This window comes from Echinops telfairi, unplaced genomic scaffold (genome assembly GCF_000313985.2).
Source record: "Echinops telfairi isolate 266 unplaced genomic scaffold, ASM31398v2 ScPeMD7_1;HRSCAF=3_0, whole genome shotgun sequence".
NCBI lineage: Eukaryota > Metazoa > Chordata > Mammalia > Afrosoricida > Tenrecidae > Echinops > Echinops telfairi.
Window position 1 is genome coordinate 2607501 of NW_022103896.1, and position 22390 is coordinate 2629890.

The following is a 22390-nucleotide window of genomic DNA, read 5'->3' on the forward strand; positions in this document are numbered from 1 at the left end:
TGTGTGTGTGTGTGTGTGTGTGTGTGTGTGTGTGTGTATGTGTGTGTGTGTCTGCACTAGAAGGACGTCCCCCACCATACACTGGAGAGGGGTGTGTGTGTCTGTCTGTCTGTCTGCACTGGAAGGACATCCCCCACCATCCACTGGCTGCACTCGCTGCTGAGAGGGAGGTGGGCTGGCTGCTGCCCCTGTGTGCTCAGTAGTGATGGTCCTTTTCTCTGGCCACCTCAAGCCACAACACGACAGGACATGACATGCCAGCCCTTGGGGACCTCCTGGGGCTCAGCCAGAGATCTGGGTAGAATTTGTCCTCAGGACTTGGGAGGCTTCTCTCCCCAGCTTGCCCCCACTCAGCCTCCCGCTGCTGTGGTTCCTAAAGCCAGCCAGGTGGGGGTGTGCCTTCCCGTTCACCCTGGTGGCTCTGGGGTGCCCCAGCATGCCTGGTGCAGGTACCTCTCCATGTCTCAGTCAACAGCAGCCACCCCGCCGTCGAGGGACCCGCGAGCTCCACAGCCTGCCCCGTCTCACCTCCACGGCAGCCTGTGTCCTGCAGCGAATACCAGTGCCTTTTGTTAGAAAGTCGGCTTCATTCCTTTGCGCTGAGGCAATGCTGCATGATTCATAAATATCGTGTTTCAAAATTGGTATTCCCATGAACTTGCCAAAACAAGTCACTTCCCGCTAGCTCTCCCTCCGGATTCCCTTGCTGCTTTCCCTGGACACTGCCCAGATTCGCCTCGGAAGCTGGAGACCATACTGGCTCTGCTCCAAGAGCAGATGCTGTGTCCTCGGCCCTCTGCAGTGATCCAAGTCCAGTCTTCAAAACCCTTCCCCTGTGCAAAAGCCGGGAACGGTGGCTTGTGGCTTCACAGAACAGGAGGGTCGGGCGGGCACAAGGATAGAGAAGCACATCTCTTTTTCGGTGGGTGAGGATGTGGCGCTGACGGAAAGTCCTAGAAGCCTCTCCCACACTGTGAATATGCGTGTGGACAACAGAGAGGGCGAAGCCCAAGCAGACCCACTGCCCTAGAGCCCGTGGTGACTCGGGGTTGCCCTGTAGACCCTCGCAGCTGGGTCTGCCCTGCAGACCTCCATGGAGCAGCTGGGGGCTGAACTCAGGCCTTGAGGCTAGCAGTCCGTGCCGAAGCACTGCGCCACCACAGATAGTTCCGGCGCCGGCACTCTGGTCCTATGGGTGGGAACCCAGCTGAAATGGGGTTGCCTGCTTAACTAGGAGGAGATGCAGCTCAGGCCTGGTATTGCTTCTGGGCTGGCGTGGGCATCAAGCGCTCTGAGTTAGTGGCCTGGGTCACCGGCCCAGCTGACCTGTCTGGAGGAGGCGTGTTTCTATTCACGTCTCAGCTCAGAATGGAAACAAGGGGCAGGAGGGCCGCTTTCAGAGACGCCACGTCCTGCTGTTTGGGAGTCCCAGAACGGCAGACACAAGAGCGGAGCTTGGTCTCTCCTTGGCTGTGTGGTCTCTCATCTGGACTGCACCTTGGAGGCCCTGGTGCCATAGGGAGTTAACCCTTCAGCCTCCAGCCATGGCACGGGAGATGAGATTGTGAGTGTCAGTGAAGGTCTGCGGCCTGGGGGGCAGTTGCCCTACCTCCCACAGGGCTGCTCCGACCCGGGACCCTGCTTTGGGTTGGACTGGTGCGCCCGTGGTTCTTGGGGTGAAGTGAGGGAGTAAAAAACAACATCGGCCCAGCGGAGGCATGCTCTTCCCCCTGCTCTTGAGAAGGTCCTGGGGCCAAGCTGAGGCCTGGAAAGCAGGAGCCGAGTCTCCCATCTGTTGGCAGGTCCAAGACCTAAAGCCCTCCCTTCAGGAGACACGCACGGGGGCTCACTGCCAGGCCACATGAGGCAGCTCAGAGCTTGCGAGTGGAATGTATTGCTACTAAAAATACTGGCTGTTTGGGAAAATATGCTTCAATTTGACCTCCCTGACACTCTCGTTTGTTACTCTGGGTTCCTCAGCAGCTGTAAAGACTGACATCCAGAAATGGCTCTGTCCCCACCCCACCCATCTTCCCCTCCTGAACTCTCTCTCGGCTCGGGCCACACTGGCCTGCAGACCACCACTTCCCGGCAGCACTGCTGTGCGGTGTAGTGTGGTGTTGGGGCCCCAGAGGGGGCAGTGAGGTCGAGGGTGTATTTCTTGCATGGGTGGAGGAGTGAGACGGTTTTGCCCATTGCTGCAGGTCAGCAGGTTGGCTGAACACCTGGGGTGAATGCTGCTCCAACAGCCCTGGGTGCGACTCAGCTTGTTAAAAGGCAGGCCCTGTGGTGCCTTGGTGACACATGCTCCAGGGGACAAAGACTGGGCTTTCTGCTCTAGGAAGGCGTCCATCCCAGCACCCCTGGGGCAGTTCAGCCCGGCCTGTAGAGGGTCACTGTGAATCAGTGCCCACCCAGTTGCAGCAGTGTTGTTGCTGTTGACACATGAAAGTGGCCTGGGCATCGGGCTGCGTACCTTACCCACGGTCACTAGTCCCACTCGCTGCTTGGGGAAACAACGTGGCAGTCGGCTCCCAGAAAGATTGAGTCTCTGAGACCCAACTGTTGTAGAATTTCCTAAAGTGTCCCCAGTCCGCTCATGGCTGAGGTGCGCGCTCTGCAGTCCCGGAGTACGGTCCGGGGTGGGGCCCTGGGCCTTGGGCGCGGTATAGCCCGGCAGTCCTCTCCTGCCAGTGCAGAGCAGCTGCCTGGCCAGCCCTTGGGGTTTTCTGGGACCCCTGGTGGTAGGGCAGCATACTGCAGACTGGAAGCTTTCCCCTGGGGGTCCCCTTTCCTTCTCAGAGGAGGAAAGCAAAGAGGGGAGGGAGGGAGCGAGAGAGTGAGGGTGAGGGTGTGGGGGGGTGTATTGTGTTGTAATGGTGCCCCACCTCTGGCACCTACAGAACCCATCCAGCTGTCTTCCTGGTTGAAAGGTGATTGCGTGCGAGCCAATGGGGGGCCAGGTGAGCTAGTGCCATTGCCAGGGGTGGGCATGGGGGTTGGGGGGGAGGCTTGCACAGGAAGCTGCCCAGAAGCCCGGCCCCGAAAGGGTCTGTGCGCTGATCTCAGCCCTGTCGTCCTCATGAGTAATCTGGGAGTTGTTTACCGCGCCCCGCCCGCCCGAGGCTGGCTCTGAATGCTCTTCATTATGAGGCCCCGTCACTGTGGAGCCCCTGGGAACAGGCAGCTAGCGGCGGAAGCCTGGCTCTGGCTGCCTTCAGAGGGGGCTGCGTGATGGCCAGCAGCCAGGACTGAGCTGCCCTGCACAGTCAGAGGGGCCCCGGGGAGGCAGCAGCAGAGGCAGCATGAGGGCCTGTAGCTAGCCCCACATGCGGCAGGGTGAGTTAGCGGTGTCCTAGCTGTACGTGCCGCTGCCCGTCCCTAGACTGCCCTGGTCGTGGGAGGTGACTGGCCAGCTGGCTTTTTTGTCACCCCCGAGGTCTCCAGCTGGGCACTCGCAGTGCTGGTGCGCAGCCTCCGCCCTGGCTCATCCTGGCGCCCCTGCCCAGCTGTGCGCTTGCTTGCCTTGGGCTGCGCGCTCCATGGACTTGGGGCGCAGTAACCTGGCCCGGCGCCCCGTGTAGGATTTCTTTGTCGCTCCTGCCACCATGGCTACCCAACTGGAGGGCCTGAGGCGAGTGGGGAGGGCGCTGATGGGGGCCCCTCTCCCCGGTGTGCCCCTGAAATGCTGTGTTGCCCCCTAGCACGATTCTGGAGGAGGAGAAGGTTCAGCAAGAGGAGCGCATGAGGATGGAGTCCAGAAGACAGGTCACCGTGTCCTGGGATTCCGGAGGCTCCGACGAAGCACCGCCCAAGGTAGAGCGGGACCCCCGCGGGCAGGCCCCCCGCTAACTAGAGGAGCCCTTCTGGGGCCCCGCCAGCCCCTCCTCCACACCCTGCCTGTCCAGTCCAGCCCAGCCAGCTGCACCCAGGCTTTAAGGCAGCCTGACTGAGCTCAAAGAGCCTGTGTGAAGGCCCCTCGGTCGGGTCAGGGTTAACCCTGCAGTGGGCTCCAGCTGAGCCACCTGCCTTCACCCCCCTGCTCCTGCGTCACAGGGTGACTCTCAGAACCTTGGACACCCGTCCACCTGCCTGCCTTCCCTCTTGCCAGGGCTGGTGACTGATGTGGGAAGGAGCACCTGCCTCCGTGCCCTTGCTGCCCCCTCCCTTTTCCAGTCACTCCCAGGCTGTGTGTGAACTGCCCCCAGGGTCGTGCTCAGGGCCCCCATGCTGGCCACCCTGAGCTCAGTTGTCGGTCTCTAGAACACTCACGGGTAGAGACTTCTTTTGCAGTTAGCAAAAGTTGGTTAATGTAAGTCTTTATTTGGTTGTCTTTTCTGAAACTATTCAGAAATCTATGGATGCAGACATTACTTAAAACATGTTTCATCATGGTGCCTGACTGGAAGAATTATGTTTATCGGTCAGGTTTTTACACAACCCGGCAACAAGCATGGTGGCATACGCAGGTGACTGCAAGTGAGTGACCCAGTCCCAGGGCTCTGAGAGGGGAGGGCTCAGCGGTCAGCCGCCTGGCAGAAGGACCTTGTCATCTGTCCACAGACTGTCCTCCAGACTGGCCACTCAGAGCCAGGGCCATTCTCTGTCTCCGCTCCCGTCTAACAGCAGCAAGACCTTCCACCTCCCACAAGAAGTCTGGGCCCTCAGGCCAGCCTCTGAGGCCCTCCACTTCCTGTCTGTCATCCCTCAAGGGCACTCAGGGAACAGGATGCTCTCCTGCTCCTACCTCCGGCCTGGACAGCAAGCAGACCTGCCCCTATAGGGAGGGCTCGGCCCCTCGCCCTAAACACTCTACACCTCACTCTTGACCTTTGTAAAATGAGGGCTGGTGATCCCTCCCTCGTTCGTGGGATGCTGGGGGCAAGTGGGGCTGTGTGCCACCTCACTGATGTAGTGTGTGAAAGGGGATGTGTGGATCTGGTGAGCTGAGATGGCGTGTTTCATCACGTGTGTGGGCTGGTACGTGTGGTTGGTGCTGTGAGATGGTGCATTTTGCTCCAGATGACAGGGTTCAGGGCAGGTGGTGTACTTGGTAAGAAAACAGGTAATGACTGCAGCTCCCCTTGAAACTCACTCAGTCTGAGCATTCTTTTGTGTTATGATCTGTTGGATTTTTCAATAACCCTACTGGGTGACTTCTTTAAAACCACAGTGTTGGGTTCATGACACGGGGCCACATGGACCTCTGGTTTTAGAAGCTTCCTCTGCCTAACTGTCTGCCAGCTTAAGCAGCGGGGTGTGCGTCGCATATTGAAAGTGTCTTGTGAGGCTCTTCCTTCACTGCGGTGTTGCCCTCAGTACCAAGGCTTGGTGGTCATAAAAGTGCCGCCCCAGGCCCGTCCTTCGCAAGCTGAGGTCTGGCTGAGAGAGGTCCCACGAGCGCTTTACTGCTGCCTTGAAGGAGCAGGCTGCCCACTCCAGGCTCAAGTGCCCGTGGCTGTGAAGGCCTCGGTGCACAGGGGCGGTGCAGGTGCTGGAGGTTAGAAGCGGCAGTGGGAGGCCGGCCCTGCTCCCTCGGCCTCCTCTCCAGAAGCAGATTCTGCCTCTCTGGTCGCCTCTGCGCCAGCCGTGTTCCCGCTTCCTCCGGCAGCTGCCTCTCTGCCTGTGGTCAAGGAGAGCCGGCGGCCGTGCAGGACAGGGCAGACTTGTCCGTGGCGTTTCCGAGGCTAATCTATCTTTACAGAAGCAGACAGCCTCGGAGCGGCTGGTGGGCTCAAACCACTGACCTCTCAGTTGGCAGCCCAGCCCTACCCCACTGCTCTGCCAGCTACTTGACAGCAGCTGCGTTCACTGACAGCTCTTAGGTTCAAGGAGGAGCGGTGGCTTTGTTCGATCATTTGTGTGGAGAATAAAGTTTTCTAACGGAACTTAAAACGAAGACATTTGCCCTCTCCGTTTAAGATTCAAAATCAATGTCTAGTGTCAGAAAGCAGGACAGCTACAAGCTGGTTGTGAAAGTACTTCATGAGGTCGTCCTCAGTACTTAGTGCCCAGCTCTCCCCACATGTTCATCTTTGGGGACGTTGGCTGGAGAAGAGCCCCGCACTGGAGTAGCTGGCCTGTGGGCCTGTCACTGCAGGGTCTCAGACCAGAGGTCATCCTTGGGCCACAGGGGTCCCAGGACCAGAGAATCAGAGCAATGTCCACAGCGGAACTGTGCCTCCACGTGCCTTTCCCTGCACGCATGTTAGATAGTGCAGCCACTGCGGCCAGAAGACAGCTGGAGTAGGGGAGGCAGCAGCGTGTCAGCCTGTCCCTCCAGGACCTGTGTCCACAGCGGGGAAACAGGCCAGTTTACCCCAAAATGCCCTGGATGAGGCGGCAGCAGCTTCTGAGGGTGTTGGCAGGGTTCCTTAATCTAAGAGCCAGCTGCCGGCCGGCAGGGGAAGCATGCCCCTGCCAAGACCTACGGCAGGGCCTGGGGCTGTGTCTCGGGCTAGGTTGGTTTTCCTCCCATTCAGCCTTCTTTTTCTAACGTAGGCCGCTCTTTTCCGCACAACTCTGACGGCGTCTCTGACAATCTATGCAGTGTGGGGCTGGAGGGACTTCAGGGGCCTGTAGCTCAGCCCCATTTCATCCAGGAAAGAAGAGAAGAGAGGCCAGGAAGTTCATCACTTGCCCCCGGTGCCCCACCAGAAAGCGCCCAACTAGTGCCCATTTGTGGGCCCCCAGCTCCTAGGGTCCCCTCCCCCTCCCGCTCAGGGTGCAGAAAACATCCAGCTATCCCATGCACAAAGGCTTTGGCAGTGGGTTTTGATGTTGTTGTGGTTGTTGCTATTTTCATCACTTTATTGAGATATAACTCACCTGTTCAGGTGTGTGGTGCCGTGGTTTCTAGTGCATTCACAGATGGTGCGGCTCCCGTCAGGTGTAGAACATTTTCATTGCTCCACCAAGACACCCATTAGTGGTCAGTTCATTCCTGCTCTGCCCCCCAGCCCCGCCTCTCTGGCCTTTGCTGTCCTGGACGCTGACATGCGTGATGGAAGCGTGTGTTCTGTGGCCTTGGGTCTGGCTCTCATGATGCTGCAGCCAGCGCGTGGCAGGACCATGCCAGTGCGCCCTCCCACTTCTCAGGGCTGGTAAAGACAGTTCTTATGCTGCTTTTTTATTATTGGTCTTATTTTGGTTTTGTTTTTTTAACTAAAGTATAGATTTGCCAAAGTAAAAGGTGGTGCTCATTCACCTGCTGATTTGTCCACAGCCCAGCAGACCAGGCTACCCCAGTCCGAGGTCCAGTGAAGGGTTTTACCCTAGCCCCCAGCACATGGTGCAGAGCAATCATTACCAGGTAGGTCCATCCCGGCAGACACACAGCCATGTTCTCTCGCGCTCCAGTGGGGTGGGATAGGACATATCTGTAACTTTTGTTATGTGATTAAGAGTGTAGTTGGGTAAGCAGAAAGCTAAGAACAACGTTGTCTTAGCCTAGCACAGCCTGAGAAAACATGGTCCTTATGTCCCCACATCAAGGGCTTGACTCTGTCACACTTTTGGGCCAGGTGCCCGCCCCCAACTGCTCTGCCAAAGGTGCAGAGTGCACCTAGTATTCCCTTCTACATAAAGGTGCACCAAGCTGGGAGTGGGGTGGGGGAGGTGTGTTCTGGAAGAAAATCCAAATTCACCTTCACAGAAACGAGATGAGAGTCCACGTGGGCAGTGTGGGCAGAGGGAGAGTTTGGGTTGGGGTGTCCCTGTATGCAGGGTGTAGTACATACACATTAATAGGTCACTCAGGAAAGAAGAGGCCCGGGCCCAGTGCCTCCCCTTCTGTTTGGGTTTTAAGTTGCTGGCCTTGTCTGAGGTGTGAAGCACGCAGGTCTTCATTATGACAAATGCACACCAGGGCGTTCCCACCCCCGTCGGGTTATAGAACGTAGCTGTGAGCCCAGAAAGCTCCCTGCTTACCTCTCCCCAGGCAGTCCGACCAGCCTGCACTCCGTCTAGAACTCCGAGTCCTGCTGCGCTCTCTCGCCTGTGAAGGTCGGAGTCCTGGCTCCTGAGAGGAGCCTTCGATGAAAGGGCTGTGCCACCGTGGTGCCAAAGCAGCTGACACCGGGGTCTGCCAGGGCACCCGGGTTCCGGAAGGGCTGCTGCTGCTGCTGAATCCCAGACATTTTCCCCCGTGAGAGAAGGCCACAAGTCACTTAGCTTTCCAGAATGTTCTGGGTTTACTGAGAGGGGAGCCCACTCCCTCCACCCTGCTCCTCAGAAAGAGTCCCCAGGCACGGAGACGCGAGCCTTGTATTCCTCGCACGCCTCTGCAGCACATGGCCAGCCTGACGCAGCCAGCCGCCAGGTGGGCCTGCTTGTGGGCAGAGAGGGAAAGGCCCTGTGCCCGAGGTCAAAGGGAGCCTTCTGCCTGCAGGGAGGGAGGGGCGCTTTCCCACATGGAGAAGACCGGCACTCTCCCCACACCTCAACCCCGCCCTTCACACCCCCACCATGAGGAGTGGAGCGCTGGCCGGGAAGAGATGGAGGACGGCCTCCCCCAGCAGTGCTTGTCACTCCATCCAGGAAGGCAGAGCTCACGAGTTCCGTCTGTGGCCCCTTCCCCTCCCAGCGCCGTGGTCCCTCAGGTTTGGTGGGGGCTCGGCAGAGTGGGAGCCCAGGAGCATCTCCGAGTCAGTCCTCCCTCCTTTTCCCTCTCCTCCCCTCCCCCTCCCTCTGGACAACCTGATGCTGGCTTATACCCACAGAAAGCCTTTGCTGAGGGCTTACAGGTTTATGTGAGGATGATCCGAGCTGGATGCTCTTTGTCTCCTAGAAGCCACTTTCCGTCCTGGCTGTGAGGTGTGAGGCAGCAGGTCTGCAGGTGCTGGGGTCCGGGCGTGGCTGTCATTGAGGCCCATTGTCCGCCGACTACCCTGCGCCCTTGCTCTGCTACGGGCAGTGGGCTGTGCAGGCGGTCTTGTCAGAGTCACCTGACTGCCCCTCATTCACAGGTATCTGGCTACCCTGGCTCGCACGGACTCCCCGCCATGGCCGGCAGCATCTACCCTGGCCAGGCCACCCTGCTGGACCCGACGGACTCTTGGGACCACAGGCCTCAGGAGATAGCCATGTGGCCCCCCAACCTGGAGGTACGGGTGCTGCCTGCTGACCCTGGGCCCACAGTCCCTTTCACTTCAAAATGTTGACATCTCTTGATTTTGGTGACCTCATGTTGGTTAGATTACCCAACTGTGCGGCGCTTCTGGTTGGGGAATGTTTTCCTGTAAAAGAAACCCAGGGAGAGACATTCAGCCCAGCAGCCATGTGTGTGAAAGGCGGAGCCCCCAGCTCCGGGGGTGTCAGTGCACTGAGCTCTCCTGGCGCCCGGAGGTCTCCCTTCTGGATGGCTCTGCTCTCTGCTTGGTAATGCTGTCTCCAAGCTCCTCACACCGGCTCTGTGGGCTAGCGGTCGTGTACGCTGTGAGGCTGCCCAGCACACCTGATTAATTTGCCACCTGCAGAACAGTTGTCCCCAGCAAGTACCAGAGGCCAGTGTCTCCCACCGTGTTACTCGGCTCCGCCTTGAGAGCCGTGCCCAGAGCACATTGAGGGCTTCCTGAGATATCCAGTGTGTGGTTCCCGCTGCCCACAGGACCCTGCGGCCCTGGAGACACGGGGGATCGGGCAGGTGTTGCCGGCCCATCTGATGGAGGAACGGCTGATCCGGCAGCAGCAGGAGATGGAAGAAGACCAGCGCTGGCTCGAGAAGGAGGAGCGGTTCCTGGTAATTGGGGCTCGGCACCGTCCCCCCCGCTCTGTCAGCCTCGCAGTGCGCTCTGAAGTTCACTGTCCACAGCAAGGGTGTCCGTTTTGACCGCTCTCACAGTGTACACTGACTAGCCTGTCACTGAGGGAACTGTGAGCGTGCAGTCGACTGCGACATGCTCAGCCTTGTCCCAGTGTCCTCGCTGGACAGCGGACGATGGAGTGACAGCTGAGAGTTCAATCCTGGCTCTGCCGTTTACTCACCCTGTGACCTTGGGGAGGCTGTGTGGTCTTTCTTCCCAGAAGCAGAGAAAAGGGTGCCCGCCCTATGTGGTCACTGAGAGGGCCTGCGGTTCTCAGAAAAGCCTAGAAGGTGCCCTGAGCACCACGTTTGTTTTCACCACAAAACTCCGCCTCCCCTTCTGAATGTCCTCAGACACACCAGGGGGCTTGTCCCCTAGTGGTGGTCAGTGGCCATCCCGCTTCATCTGTCTGTGGGGTGGTGTTTTCTGAATGGTGGGCCATGGGCGAAGGGGCTCTGGTAGGACAGTGAGAACCCCAAGGTCAGCAGTTCGAACTCAGCAGCAGCTCCTTGGAGGAGAGCTGAGGCTGGCCGTCCTGGGAGCCAGCAGGAGCACTTCTGCCCTGTCCTCACAGGGCTGCTGTGAGCTAGAGTCGGCTTAGTATCAGTGAGCAGATGTGTCAGGCGTCTCCATCAGTGAAGGCCGTTCTCCTCTGGGACCATAATTAGGGTGTCCAGTACAGCTGCCTTGCAAGCCTGGGGCAGGAACCTGAGACACCGGAACCGCCGCTTGCTCGGGCCACTAGCACAGAATGGTGCACGTAACCTACACACATCCGCCCGTCCACTCTACATGACTAATGATCCCTCGCGCATTATGCCCTGCTTAGCCTCTGAGGGGTGTTCTGGCCACCTACCCTTCCTTTCCTTGCCCAAAGATTCCTACCCGTGGGTGCGGAAGGGCAGCTGCAGTACACTTTAAATAGTCCTTGGGCTCATCCCTCTGAGCACAACGAAGCCACTTCTGCCGCCTGTGCTGCCTTCTGGCCCTCCTCTCTGGTGAGACCTCATTCCCACCTGGCATAGGTCACGTCTTGTGTCTGTTGCTCCTGTGGGCCACTGTTACTTTTCAAGTGTCCCCAGAATCCTTATGATTCTTTTTGTAAACAGAATCGCCCTTCATTGCAAGTGAATGGATGGCCGCACAGCCTGGGACCCCGGAGCACCTGTGCTGCAGTGACAGTTTTCCTGTAGCAGAAAGACACCAAAAAAAAAAAAAGTAAAATAAAATAAATTAATTTGTATAAAAAAGAAAGACACCAGCCGAAAGGACACCTTGGCACAACCAGAGAGGGTTCCCACGGAGCAACCTGTGTCCCCAGGGAAGTGGGTGTGCGCAGACAGACCAGGGTCCCCTGGGGGCTCCCTGGGCCCGAGTGCAGAGCCGGTGCTGCGCTGTGTGCAGGTCCTACCAGGCTTGGGGACACAGTGTAGACATGCTCGGAGTGGAGTGCCGTCTTCAGTCCTCCTTGGGCCGGTGACTTAATTAAGTCCCCTCCTGTGTGGTGCCGGCTGGTTGGTTTCTGCTCTTACAAACCGTGCCGGCAGTCAGGTCTCCACCAGCGTGGGTGTCCGGGGGAACCTCTGAGAATCTGGACGGGCGTCCTGGCTCAGTGCTTTGCCAGGACTGTGCACGTGTGGGATGAGGCAGCTTGCCCCAGCAGCACAGTCGGGTCTCAGGACTTGCCTTCCTAGGGCTCGTTTGCTCCATCTGCCTCTGCAGACCTCGCCCTTGATGTCGGGGTCGTGGACACAAACGGCCCTTTCTTTTACAGCCCCTTCCTCCAGAAGCCCCTTGGGGACAGAGAGAGCACATGGGAACAGGAGCATCTTTCTGTGCTGTCAGGATTCTGAGGGATTTCAGCAAATCTTGAGCTTGCAGGCAGGCTGGGAGACCAGTTGCACATTCTGCTAATCAGGGTGACTCTGTTGGGAAGCTGGGTTGGTCCCAGGAACATCGCTGGGTGGCCCTAATCCTAACTCTCATTGCTTGCACCCCCAGAAAGCCTCTTTCCTCCCATTGATGTGGACTTCAGAAAGCAAGCTACGTCACACCCCTGGCCCAGGGGAGCCACCTGGTGGCCATGCTGGCCATGGGAGCCAGGCCTCCAGCAGCATAGTGCCAGAAAGACCCCTTGGAATTTGCTAGGCAAACAGACGCCGGAAACGCATTCCAGGCTGAGGGGGCAGTGGGTCAGGATGGATTGTGGGACGCTGCTAGTGGGAAAGCAAATGAGGTTCCAGCACCCCTTGGTCCCCGAGCCGGCTGTGTTCACCAGCCCAGCAGCTGGTGGCTGTGTGGGCTTTGTTCCTGGCTTTTCACTGAGGAGACACACGTAGGTCAGCGATGGTGGGCTTGCGGAACCCAAGCCCCAGGCATCCAAAGACAAGGGGCTTCAGAAAGTTGGTGAGAAAGTGGAATTGTGAAAATGTGCAGCTTCTCCACAAACTTTCTGACGGTCCCTCGTCCTCGTGGGCTTCCTTTTCCTATGTGGCCCTGCCCCAGGGCCGTCCTTGTCTGAGCTTCTGTCACCCTGAACCCCTGGCTTGCTCTTGGGACATTCTGTCATCCCACGGAAAGAGCTGTTTGGTGTCTGCCTTCAGCCGCACACCCGAGTGAGGCTTGTCCCTGGCGTGAGTGACTGCAGCAGTTCATTCCTGTGACTGCCCTTGCCATGGCCTGTGAATCATCCGGGCAGGCACCCCTCCCCCAATTCCTGTGCTTATTGGTTGTTTAAAGATAACCAGCTGTGTGGGCGCGCCCTCTGACCTCCTGCTGTAGCAGGGAGAAGGAAAACCAAGCTCTGCATCAGGGTGCCATGGGCTGATTGACGTCTGTACTGCCTGGTGGGACATGGCCCACCCTCCAACCCTCCTTAACTGACTGTGACACCAGCTGCCCGCCCCACCCACCCCCAGCACGCTGCTGCTCAGCTGGCCCCCCGCACTGTGTTACAGCAACTAAACAACTCACAGACAATGCCCGCGATCTTGGGGTTCACAGGCTACAATTCAGATGAGAAACACTCAGGACAGGCCGCTCTCTGACCCTTGGCCTTCTTGGACTGGCCTCGGCCCTGCCCCTGCCGCATTACAAAGTTCTCTGGGGCTGCCACTCCGCTGTAAGCCTCAGGCCTCAAGCACGCTGCTTCCCTCCAGGCCCCAGTGAAGTGCCCAGGGGCACCCACTCCGCAGCCAGCCTCCTGCCCAGAAGCACCTGGCGTCATCTGCTTCATGGGAAGTCCACCTGGCTCTCAGGCTCTGACTTCTTGTTCTGCTGCCACCGCTGCCCTGGCTCTCGTCTCGTCACGGCTGCCGTGTCCTGGATCCAGGAGGAGGCATGTCAGGCAAAGGCCTGGCTCTTCTACGACTGGTAGTGAGAGCCCCTCCCCTGCTTCTGCGATGGCTGGTTCGAAACCCAGCAGGCTGGCACTTTGTCTGCCCAGTCAGCTCCGTGCTCAGACGCGTTAGGGAAGGAAGGAGTAATTAACGGCTGTGGCGGCAACTGTTAGGTGCCATCAAGCCAGTTCCAACCGCAGCAACCCTGTGCCTGACAGAGCCAAGCACTGCCCCGTCCCGCACCATCCCCACGACGTCCCTCCGCTTCCACCCGTTGTTGCGGCCACCGCGTCAGTCCATGTTGTTGAGGTCCTTCCTCCATCACTGTACCCCCACTTTACCGAGCATGATGCCCCACAGTGAACAGGTCTCTGCAGAGCTTCCAGACTCAGCACAGACACGAGAAGGAACCAGCCGTCCACTCTGGAGGGAGGAACTAGCCACTGAAAACTCCATGTAGAGTGGAGACGCTGCCCTTGCTGAGCGCTGAAGTGACCCACCGCGTCGTGCCATTCAGTCTCCTCTGGGCAGTGCCTGCTCCTGCCTTGCCATGTCCATCTTGCGGGGTTTCCCTCTGTAACCCCCAGATGGGAGGAGCGCTCTCTGTTAGGTACCAACCTGTGTCCTCACGTGTGGGCAGGCGTTCGTTTTTCATCAGGCTGAGCGTGGTGGCAGCCAGCAAGCACTGCAGTGGTGAAGCTCCACAGAGGCCAAACCCCACATTCTCCCATAGCAGAAACTTCCAGAGAATGGCCCCAGCCACAGCAGACAGCCCTCTGCCCCACCCCCTTCTCTTCCTCTCTGAGATAGCTGTGTGGCCGCCCCGCCGCACTGCCCAGTGCACAGTCCTTTCCGATGGGGCTCTGGGCTGAAGACAGCCCTGCAGTCTGAAAACGAGAAGCCTGCCTGATGTTCCGAGCAAGGACACCGAGGTTTGGACTTGCTCCCCTCATAAGGCAAACCACAGTCCGTCGGATGGAAGAGGAATGTCCCAGAGAGGGTTCAGGACACGTCAGTCGGGCAGGATTCTGACCTCTGCTGCTGAGTGAGGTCGTTGCCCCTGTCTGGTCCCTCCGAGTTTATTCCAGGCTTGAGGACAGGCTGGTAGTGACAGGAGACAAGACTTTGAGTTGCAAGTCCTGAGTTTAAGGCCTCATTGGCCAGTTGGAGGTGACCCAGCCAGAGGAGGGAGATGCAGGTGTCCCCATGGGAGAGCGTGCTCACTGAGGCCTGAACTGTGTGTGTTACCTGGTCTTGCTCTCAGGAGAGTACCATGAGGCAGTGGCTTTGACCAACAAGTCTCGTGTCTCATAGTTCCGGAGGTAGGAAGTCCGAATTACAGCGCTGTCTCTAAAGGAAGGTCCTTGTGGGCTCTCCACATCTGTTTACCCAATGTCCCCAGGAGATCTTCACCTGCCTTGGCATCATCAGCACCGGGACCACAGGTCCTTGGGACACGCTTCCATTCTTGGTGGTACTCAGGTCCCTCCGATCTGCCCTTGTGTCCCAAGAAGGGATTGACTCATAACACACCGTGTCCTGCTGTCATGTGCCGTGCCTCGGTCACCACGCTGCCCCCAGTCCTACCTGGGGCTCATCGCAGAGGGGAGGAGTTACCCCTCACCACCTGGAGGATAACTGCACTGCCCCACCACATTGTCACATCTCAGGGGTCATGGTTCAGTCCATGGCATTGGTAGCCAAGAACTGGGAGCAGCCTGTGTAGCTATGAACATCCCAGTGGGTAAATGCTCAGACATTCGGGTGCCGAGCAATAGCGTGGACACACGGGGGATCAGCCTTGAGGGGCGTTAGGGGACACAGAAGTGACCGTATGTGTGTGTGTTTACGCGCGTGAGTGCTATGGGGCAGGGGGTGCGGCACGGGCTCCCTTGGTGGGTTGTGGGGCTACTGGGAACCAGTGGCCCTCTCTGCCTCTGAGTCAAGCCTGTGAAAGCTGGACCCAAGCCAGGGCAAGACACACGAGGCCTCTACGGTGGAGCAGTGCCCCATCTCCCACTGTGTGGACGTGTGAGCTTGCGATGCAGGGCTGCACTCAGCACTGAGAACCCGGGCCCTGTCTGGACGTTGGCAGCCCTGCACGTCAGCAGGGCTCCACGCCTCCTCCTCAGGTCAGTTTGGGGCACACGCTGCCCTCGGCTTCCTGTGGTTGGTGATGGGTCTGAAGAGTGAGCCACTTGATGTCCATCTACTTGTATAAAGTCTCTCGGCTAGATTGTCCCCGCTTTCTTTCTGTCTGCTGCACAGTCTTTAGACCTAGAAGGAGGTGTCTGGGAGTCTTCCTCACTGGCTAGGTTATGTCTGCGTCCGAGGGAAGAAAGCTCAAAGCATTGTTTCCATTCAGAGAACCCAGTGCACTGCCTGTAGACAAAACGTTCCCATTGTAAGATTAAAATCACATCTGCAGGGAAGGATTATGCACAAAGACAGGAGCAGCATCTGATTTGTATGAGAATAAAAATAACTCATGTATACAAAGGAGCTTCAGAAAATTTGTGGGAGAGTGGACTGAAAAGATCATGGAATTTCCCCCTGACCTTCCTGAAGGCCTCTTGCCTGTGAGATGCTGTGGCTTCCTCGAGCAGCCAAGGGCAAAAGGAGCACCGGTGCCCATGTGTCCAGAGCCTCGTCTGTGTACTGCTCTTCCGGAAGCCCCGCGTTTGTACTAATGCTTTCCTGCCACAAACATTCCCTGAACATCCAGGGTGTATAGGGTGTTGTGCCCGGCGTGTGTCTCACACATGTGATGCCCGTGGTGAGGTGCCGTGAATTCAGCCCCGCCCCGGCTCCACCCCCACAGTTGTTTGAGCCTGTGGTTGTAGCCTTTGTCAGTCCGTCTCGCAGAGAGTCTTTTTCGTTGTCCCTCAGGGCTCAGATACCCACTGAGGGGAGCAGCTGGCCGTGGTCTTGGGGAGGGCCGTTCGTTGGGGGCCTTCTGAGGCACCTTGTCTCCAAGCCCACGGTGCCTGGGCCTTCGTCTCAAGTCACCTGGGGAGAGAGTGCCCGTGAGCTGCTCAAGCCTGCCTCTGCCCGAGGGACTGCCCTGAGTCCCAGCCAACTCAGGCTCAGGGTCTGGGCTCAGGGCATTACCCAGCTGCCGTCCTTTCTGTTTGGTGCCTGTCAGTCAACCCCAGCCTTAAGGCCACACCTGCTGGCTCCTCTCTCCGAGCTTGACTTCTGTCTGTGGGACCGCGCCGCCCCCCCCCCCCCTATACATACACTTTTAGAATGACTGTTTCCTACCATTGTGTCCACGCCATGTTTTCCCTTTCTGTTTTAAAGAAGTCTGTCCTCAGACTCGGACGGTGTGCACAGCCGTCCTGTCTCGAGATACTTCTTTCTGTTTGTTAGCAGAGCGCCTCTGCCTGTTCAAAGGGCTTTCAAGAATGTTCCGGAGTCCGCCTGCTCCCCCAGCCAGACACTGCACCAAAGCCACCCACTGCCGCAGGCAGCCCTGAGGGGCACAGTGGCTCAGAACCCACCTCCTCCCGCCGGTGTACAGAGGACTGGGGTTCAGCCGCAATGGCCCCAGGGCAGGCCCCAGGCAATGCCCAGTGGAGCAGGGTTCCTGATACCCTGGGAGGGGGCTGGTCGGCAGGACTGCAGGCCTCCTCAAGGCGGGAGACTAGGCACTCACTGGGCTCTCCTTTCCAGAAGCCAGACGTGAGGCTCTCCCGGGGCAGCATCGACAGGGAGGACGGAGCTCTCCAGGGCCTGGTGAGTGGTGTGGGGACTGGGTTTCGGGATCCCCTTGCACGGGATGGAATCCCCGCCCCATCAGCATGCTGGGCCCATCACCCAGAAGCCTGCCTGCCAGGGGGGCAGCAATCCCCTGTCAGCTGGGGGCTGGGGCCCAAGAGCAGAGGGCGGGGGTGTCCAAGTGTGCGTGCACCACTGTCAGCACACAGGTTGTCGTTTGCCAAGAGTTCAGTGCTAGTGTACATCAGCACTTACTGAAGCAAGATTACCCCACCCCCTTTTAAATTGTATTTATTTTGTGGTTGTGAAGAGTAGACTCGGAAAGCATACCTGTCTTCAGTCCCTACCTGTGCCATCTGGTGATGACACCAATGCTCCAGCCTCCTTTTCCAGGTGGCCCCTGCCCTGTTTGTATGAACACACTGGCCCTTGAGCATCCCAGGTGGTCTTCTAACCTGCTAGAGATGGCCCGGAGGCTCCTGGGGCATTACTCATCCAGGGTTCAGTGCCTGTGTTCTTGGGGCAGGCAGGTGGGGAGGTGGCTACACTCCAGTTGTTCACACCAGAACTCTTTTTTCCTCACAGACTGGAAATCAACACATCTATCAGCCTGTGGGGAAACCAGGTGAGTGGAGAGACAGTCTGCGCGTTGGGATGCTTGTGTATTTTACAGGGGTGCTGCTGTCTCAAGGTGTTCTGCAGTCCCCACCTGGCCATTTGACCCTTCTCCTAGACTGTTAATCATGAGTTTCCCCCGTGTCACCCGTGGCTGCAGAGGAGCCTCAAGAATGCATGGGTGCTCAGCAGGGGAGGTTTCCTTGTCTCGTGTTGATGTTAACCCCAGCACCTGTGTCCTTCTGCATTACCAGATCCTGCGGCCCCTCCAAAGAAACCGCCACGGCCTGGAGCCCCTGGCCACCTGGGCAGCCTGGCCAGCCTCAGCAGCCCTGGAGACAGCTACAACGAGGGTGTCAAGGTGGGCATCCAAGCTATGTGAGCAAACAGCTCACCAGGTGACGGGGTCCTGTGGTCCTGGTGGAGGCAGTCACAGGAACCTTGACTGAGAAAGTTCCCTTCCCTGTTTGTTTCTGCTCACTAGAGCTTACGAACTCAATCAGATCCTAACTTTCTGAATATTTTCCTCGGACAGAATGTTCATTTGCTTAATGTGTTAGACAGAGATCTCTAGAGAGACAAAACCAGATTGCTAGTAATTTTATATATATATTTATACAGGTAGATAGATATATGACACAAGAAATAAACAGTTAAATTATAAAGCAGTACAAATGGCTCAGTGCAACTCCCTCCCGTGAGAGTTGTGAGACACTGGCAGTCCTTCAAGTCTTGAGGGCCACCAGGTAGCCCTCTGTAGAGAGATTCACGCTATCCCGGCACAGGCAGCAAACAGCAAGGCAGGTCACCAACAGTCAGTCCCCAGCTCAAGAAATGTAAATGCCAATGATGTGGGGAAGCGGGTCTTGAAGGAACTTCAAATTAACACAGTCTATGGTTAGGTGTCCCACAGGTAGTGTAGCTTGCAAATTGAGTCACAGAACAAGCAAGGCAGACGCACACTGGTCTGATGATCAAAGAGCAAGAGATAAGAAAGGCGAGGCTTGCTGAGCGATTTATCTCTCCGCCCTTCAATGAACCCCACATGTGTTTATCGGCCAGGTTGGCACAATAAACTAACTACCTGACTTAAAAGTCCATTAGACCAGAACACTCCCTGTCTTCAAGTTCATAAAGGTAGCTCACTGGAGAATGTTTGTTAACTTTCCAACCCAGGAACAGAATCCTGTGCTTAGAGGTAGTGTGCCCCAATAAAGCCAGTTCTTTGGGAGCAAGGGACCACACGGCTTATCCATTGGCTTGTGGCCTCTTACATTCCTCTCCGCCTGAGTCCCTGAATGGGCAGGCAGCTGACGTAATCCACGTCTGGGATTCTCCTGGTCCTCTTAGGCCCTGCAGAATGCGGGGTGCTCTCAGCAAGCTGACAAGTAGGCTTTCCTCCTCTCCGCTCCGGATAGATGCCCCTCTGCCCACAGTACTGTAGCTCCCTCCTCACACCTAAGGTGCCCTCTCCTCACATGGGTGCCCTTCTCCCCACCTCACCAAGGACACCCTCCCCTCTCCCTGGAGGTCGTCCTCTGGCAGGCATCACCCCCCCACCCCCAGGATGCTGGCATCCCCTCACCTGAGTGGCCTCCCCACCCCACTCCCCTTGGAAGAAGCACAGGGAGTGTGACTTCCTGTGTCGTTTCTTTAACTAAATAAGGAAAATTGGTTCCTGAACTGCTCTTCATTTTCCTAAGCTGCAGGAGCAAACTGTAAAGAGGGCTGTGTTTATTATCGTGTAATGGAAGACCAAGGAAACCAAGTCTCCACTCAGAAGCCAGGTGTGCTTAGTGTTCACAGGGAGAGTAAGATAATGGGTCAGAATAATTGCAGAGAGCCTTCCAATAAGAATTTAAGCAGACAGAAGCCTTAAGGACAAACCGTGCTTTCAGGCAGATAGCGTGAATATCAGGCAGGGTTCGGGTTGTTCTGTCGCCCTTTCGTGCTACACACGTTCAGCGTGAAAAACAGGATGCTGTGCTTCCTTAAGTGAGGACTTTGAAAACTAGCAAATGTGAACTGGCCCTCTTCAGTCCTCTGCTGAGCAGAGGTCGTCCAGCAGGGCAGGGGAGAAGGAGCAGACACGCAGCTGTGTCCAGCGCTGTGTCAGCGGAGATCGTGATTCACCCAAATCTCAAGTCGCCCAGGCCTGCCTCGTGGCTCCTCGTTTGCCTGTGGATTCCGCAGGATGGGTAGTTTCTTAGGGCTGGCTCTGCGCGCCAGCATGCTAGCTTACGGGCACTGCTGGGTAGCCAAGGAGAACGTCCGGTCTTCAGGATCAGTCCTTCTCCTGGACTCCCCCTGCCAGCTTTCCAGGGGGCATTGTGACACCTTTTCTGATGGATGGCCATAGGGCAGCAGCCTTTGCTTTCTCCTGGCTGGCCTCTCCATGTCTCCTCATTTAAGCCTGTGATGGTCTCCCTGGGCAGCCTTGCACTGTGACCCCCCAGAGGACAGAATGCCACCGTCCCCTCAGACTGGCGTGACCGTGACCTCCTCAAGCCCTGCTGTCCACAGGGTGCACCTCCGGGCAGTTCTAGGTCAGGAGAAGAGGCCCACGTTCCCCAGTTCACTCCCCCCGGGTGAGCGTGGGGGAGACACATGAGCACCATCTGTGTGTGTAGAGTCACTTCATGGGTCTGCACAGTAAGTCCCTACGGTCATTAAGCACAGCCCCCAGACAGGACTGTGTGTTAGATGGTGTTGTGCACGTCCAAGGAGATGGGGGCAGGGGTGGGGCGGGGAGCACAGCTCCTCTCTCTCGGAGACCCCGTCCTGTCGGCCCGCTTGCTGCTTGCCGAGTGTCCCTCTCGAGCTTCGCTTGTGGCTCCCCCGTTGGTTGCTGCGCTGCAGGCACTGCATGCAGGGGGCCCTTGGGTGCTGCGCAGGCACCTGGGGGCTGGCTCCTTCCCATTCTGCTCATGGATTGTGACAGGGTTTTGTCTGCTGCCTCATTAATATTGTTTTTCTTTTTCCCCCCTCTCTCTGACCAATTTCTGTAACCTTTCCTCACCTTCCATCGACCTAGCCGTGGAGGGTAAGCACCTTGTGTCCACGTGTGTCTGTCCAGCCCTGCATGGGATGGGTGAGGGCGCTCTCGCTTGGTTCACTGCCCCGCGCAACCCACGGAAGCCAGAGCAGCCTGGACGTTGGTCTGAGTACGAACCGCGAGCGTCTGTACCTTGCCAGCCTAAGCTTGTCCTTCCCTCTTCCGCACCCAGGCTTGAGGACAGCCCGGATGGCATGAGCTCTTTGGGGCTCCTGAGCCAGGGCTAGCCCTGCGGTTCAGTCTTTTACAGACAGCTGGGGCCTCGGCAGCAGGCACACTGGTCGGTGATGCGGTGACTAAGCTTACATCTGGGAGCAGGAAAGTTGGCAGTTCCAACCCAGCATGCCCTTCAACGGGAGAGATTCGTGGCAGTTTGCTTCTGTAGAGATGGCGGCCCGGAACCCTGTGGAGTAGTTTGCCTGCGGGCCCACTGTGTGTTGGAACCTACCCCACACAGTGTGGGGCCAGGGTGGCATACTGAACAGCTCTAGTTACTGCTGGCTCCTCTGTGCCCCGTCTATGGGGCGGGCACCTCTACATGACACTTCATTGCCCCTTGCTCAGGGCAGGGGACTGGGGCTGCACACACACACCCCACCCCACCCCGTGAGCACCCCATACTGGCAGGAGGGCACAGGCCCCCTCCTGTGCTGACAGCCACTGCCTTGTGGGGGTGGCAGTCCCACCCAGTGAGGACTCCGCGATCAGTTCAGTTAGCGGAGGAACACGGGAAGCCTCCACTGTCCGCTGCCCACACGGAGGGGGAGTCCATGTGCAGGATGCTCGCCCCTTTAGCTAGATCCCTTGCTCCCTCTAAACTCTGAACCCTTGGAGAGACATCAAATGCACGGGGTCTTCCTGCTGTGGATGATTCTGGGGGAGCACCCAATCACTTCTTCCTGACAATCGTAGGCTTTCCGTGTCGGTGTTGGGTTCCACCCCTTTTCCTTTAACTGAGCTCAAAGTGAGCACAAGATACTGGCTCATTGATTGGTCACCCTAACCCTCAAATCGTTCTGCGGAGCCACTTTGACCTCTCTTAAAGGCCTGTCCCAGTGAAGCTGTGGTGGGCGCTGCCTCTAGTGGCAGGCAGAGGCATAGCTGGCTCTGTGTCTGCAGCTTCAGCCCCAGGAGATCAGCCCTCCGCCCACGGCCAACCTGGACCGCTCCAACGACAAGGTCTACGAGAACGTCACCGGCCTGGTGAAGGCTGTCATCGAGATGTCCAGTAAGATCCAGCCGGCCCCGCCCGAGGAGTACGTGCCCATGGTGAAGGTAGAGTGCCCGGTCTCTCCCCCTCTGCCCACGGGAAAGCCTGTGAGGGCCATGTCTAAGCTGCCCGACCGCCGCCCTGGGTGCAGAGCCCCTGACTAGAAAGACCAGAGAGCTTCAGAAAGGGCCCTGGGAAAATTCCGTACCTCCCCACCCCGTTTCCCCACGAACTTTGTGAGGCCTGGTAGAATCCAGAGTGAACAAAAGGTCTTCAAGGGGTACCAGCACGTCCTCAGGAAAGGCCTGGCCCCGCACTGTGACTGCAGTCATCGTGTGATGGTCATCATGTGATGGTCATTGCCAAAGCTGGCGTGTGTGCTGTCCATCCGGGTGGGCTAAGCTTTTGGAGTGACTGTTTGCGGGTTGTTTGTTGCACTTGTTTTTTGTGTGGAAGTGTGCGGCGTGTACAGGGATGTGTTCAGATCACGGCAGAGTCAGCGCCTCCAGCACACGTGGGATTCAGTCACTCACTCATCTTTACCTCCTGCCCAGCAAGGAGCCAAGTCCTTTCCCCGTTATGCTCCTGGGGGCTGGTCCTGGGGCTTCTTGGGAAGGAGGCGGTGTGAGCAGCGCCTCAGCCACCGCTG

At 57.7% G+C, this 22390-nt stretch overlaps 1 protein-coding gene across 15 annotated transcripts in view; it reads left to right on the top strand.

The window, feature by feature from the left end:
* The window catches only part of PTK2 (protein tyrosine kinase 2), a 145147-nt gene that overhangs the window by 117269 nt on the left and 5488 nt on the right, over positions 1-22390 (top strand). For 8 of the 15 annotated variants that reach the window (XM_030884992.2, XM_045296532.1, XM_030884958.2 and 5 more), the window contains 9 exons: positions 3705-3816; positions 7226-7312; positions 8967-9104; positions 9608-9739; positions 16817-16879; positions 17447-17486; positions 17731-17837; positions 20511-20519; positions 21651-21806. In XM_030884992.2, the coding sequence (XP_030740852.1) occupies positions 3705-3816; positions 7226-7312; positions 8967-9104; positions 9608-9739; positions 16817-16879; positions 17447-17486; positions 17731-17837; positions 20511-20519; positions 21651-21806 (844 nt within the window). Of the gene's footprint in view, positions 1-3231; positions 3340-3704; positions 3817-7225; positions 7313-8966; positions 9105-9607; positions 9740-16816; positions 16880-17446; positions 17487-17730; positions 17838-20510; positions 20520-21650; positions 21807-22390 lie in introns of those variants that run through there. The other 7 variants (XM_045296550.1, XM_045296626.1, XM_045296678.1 and 4 more) reach the window with 3 other exon arrangements.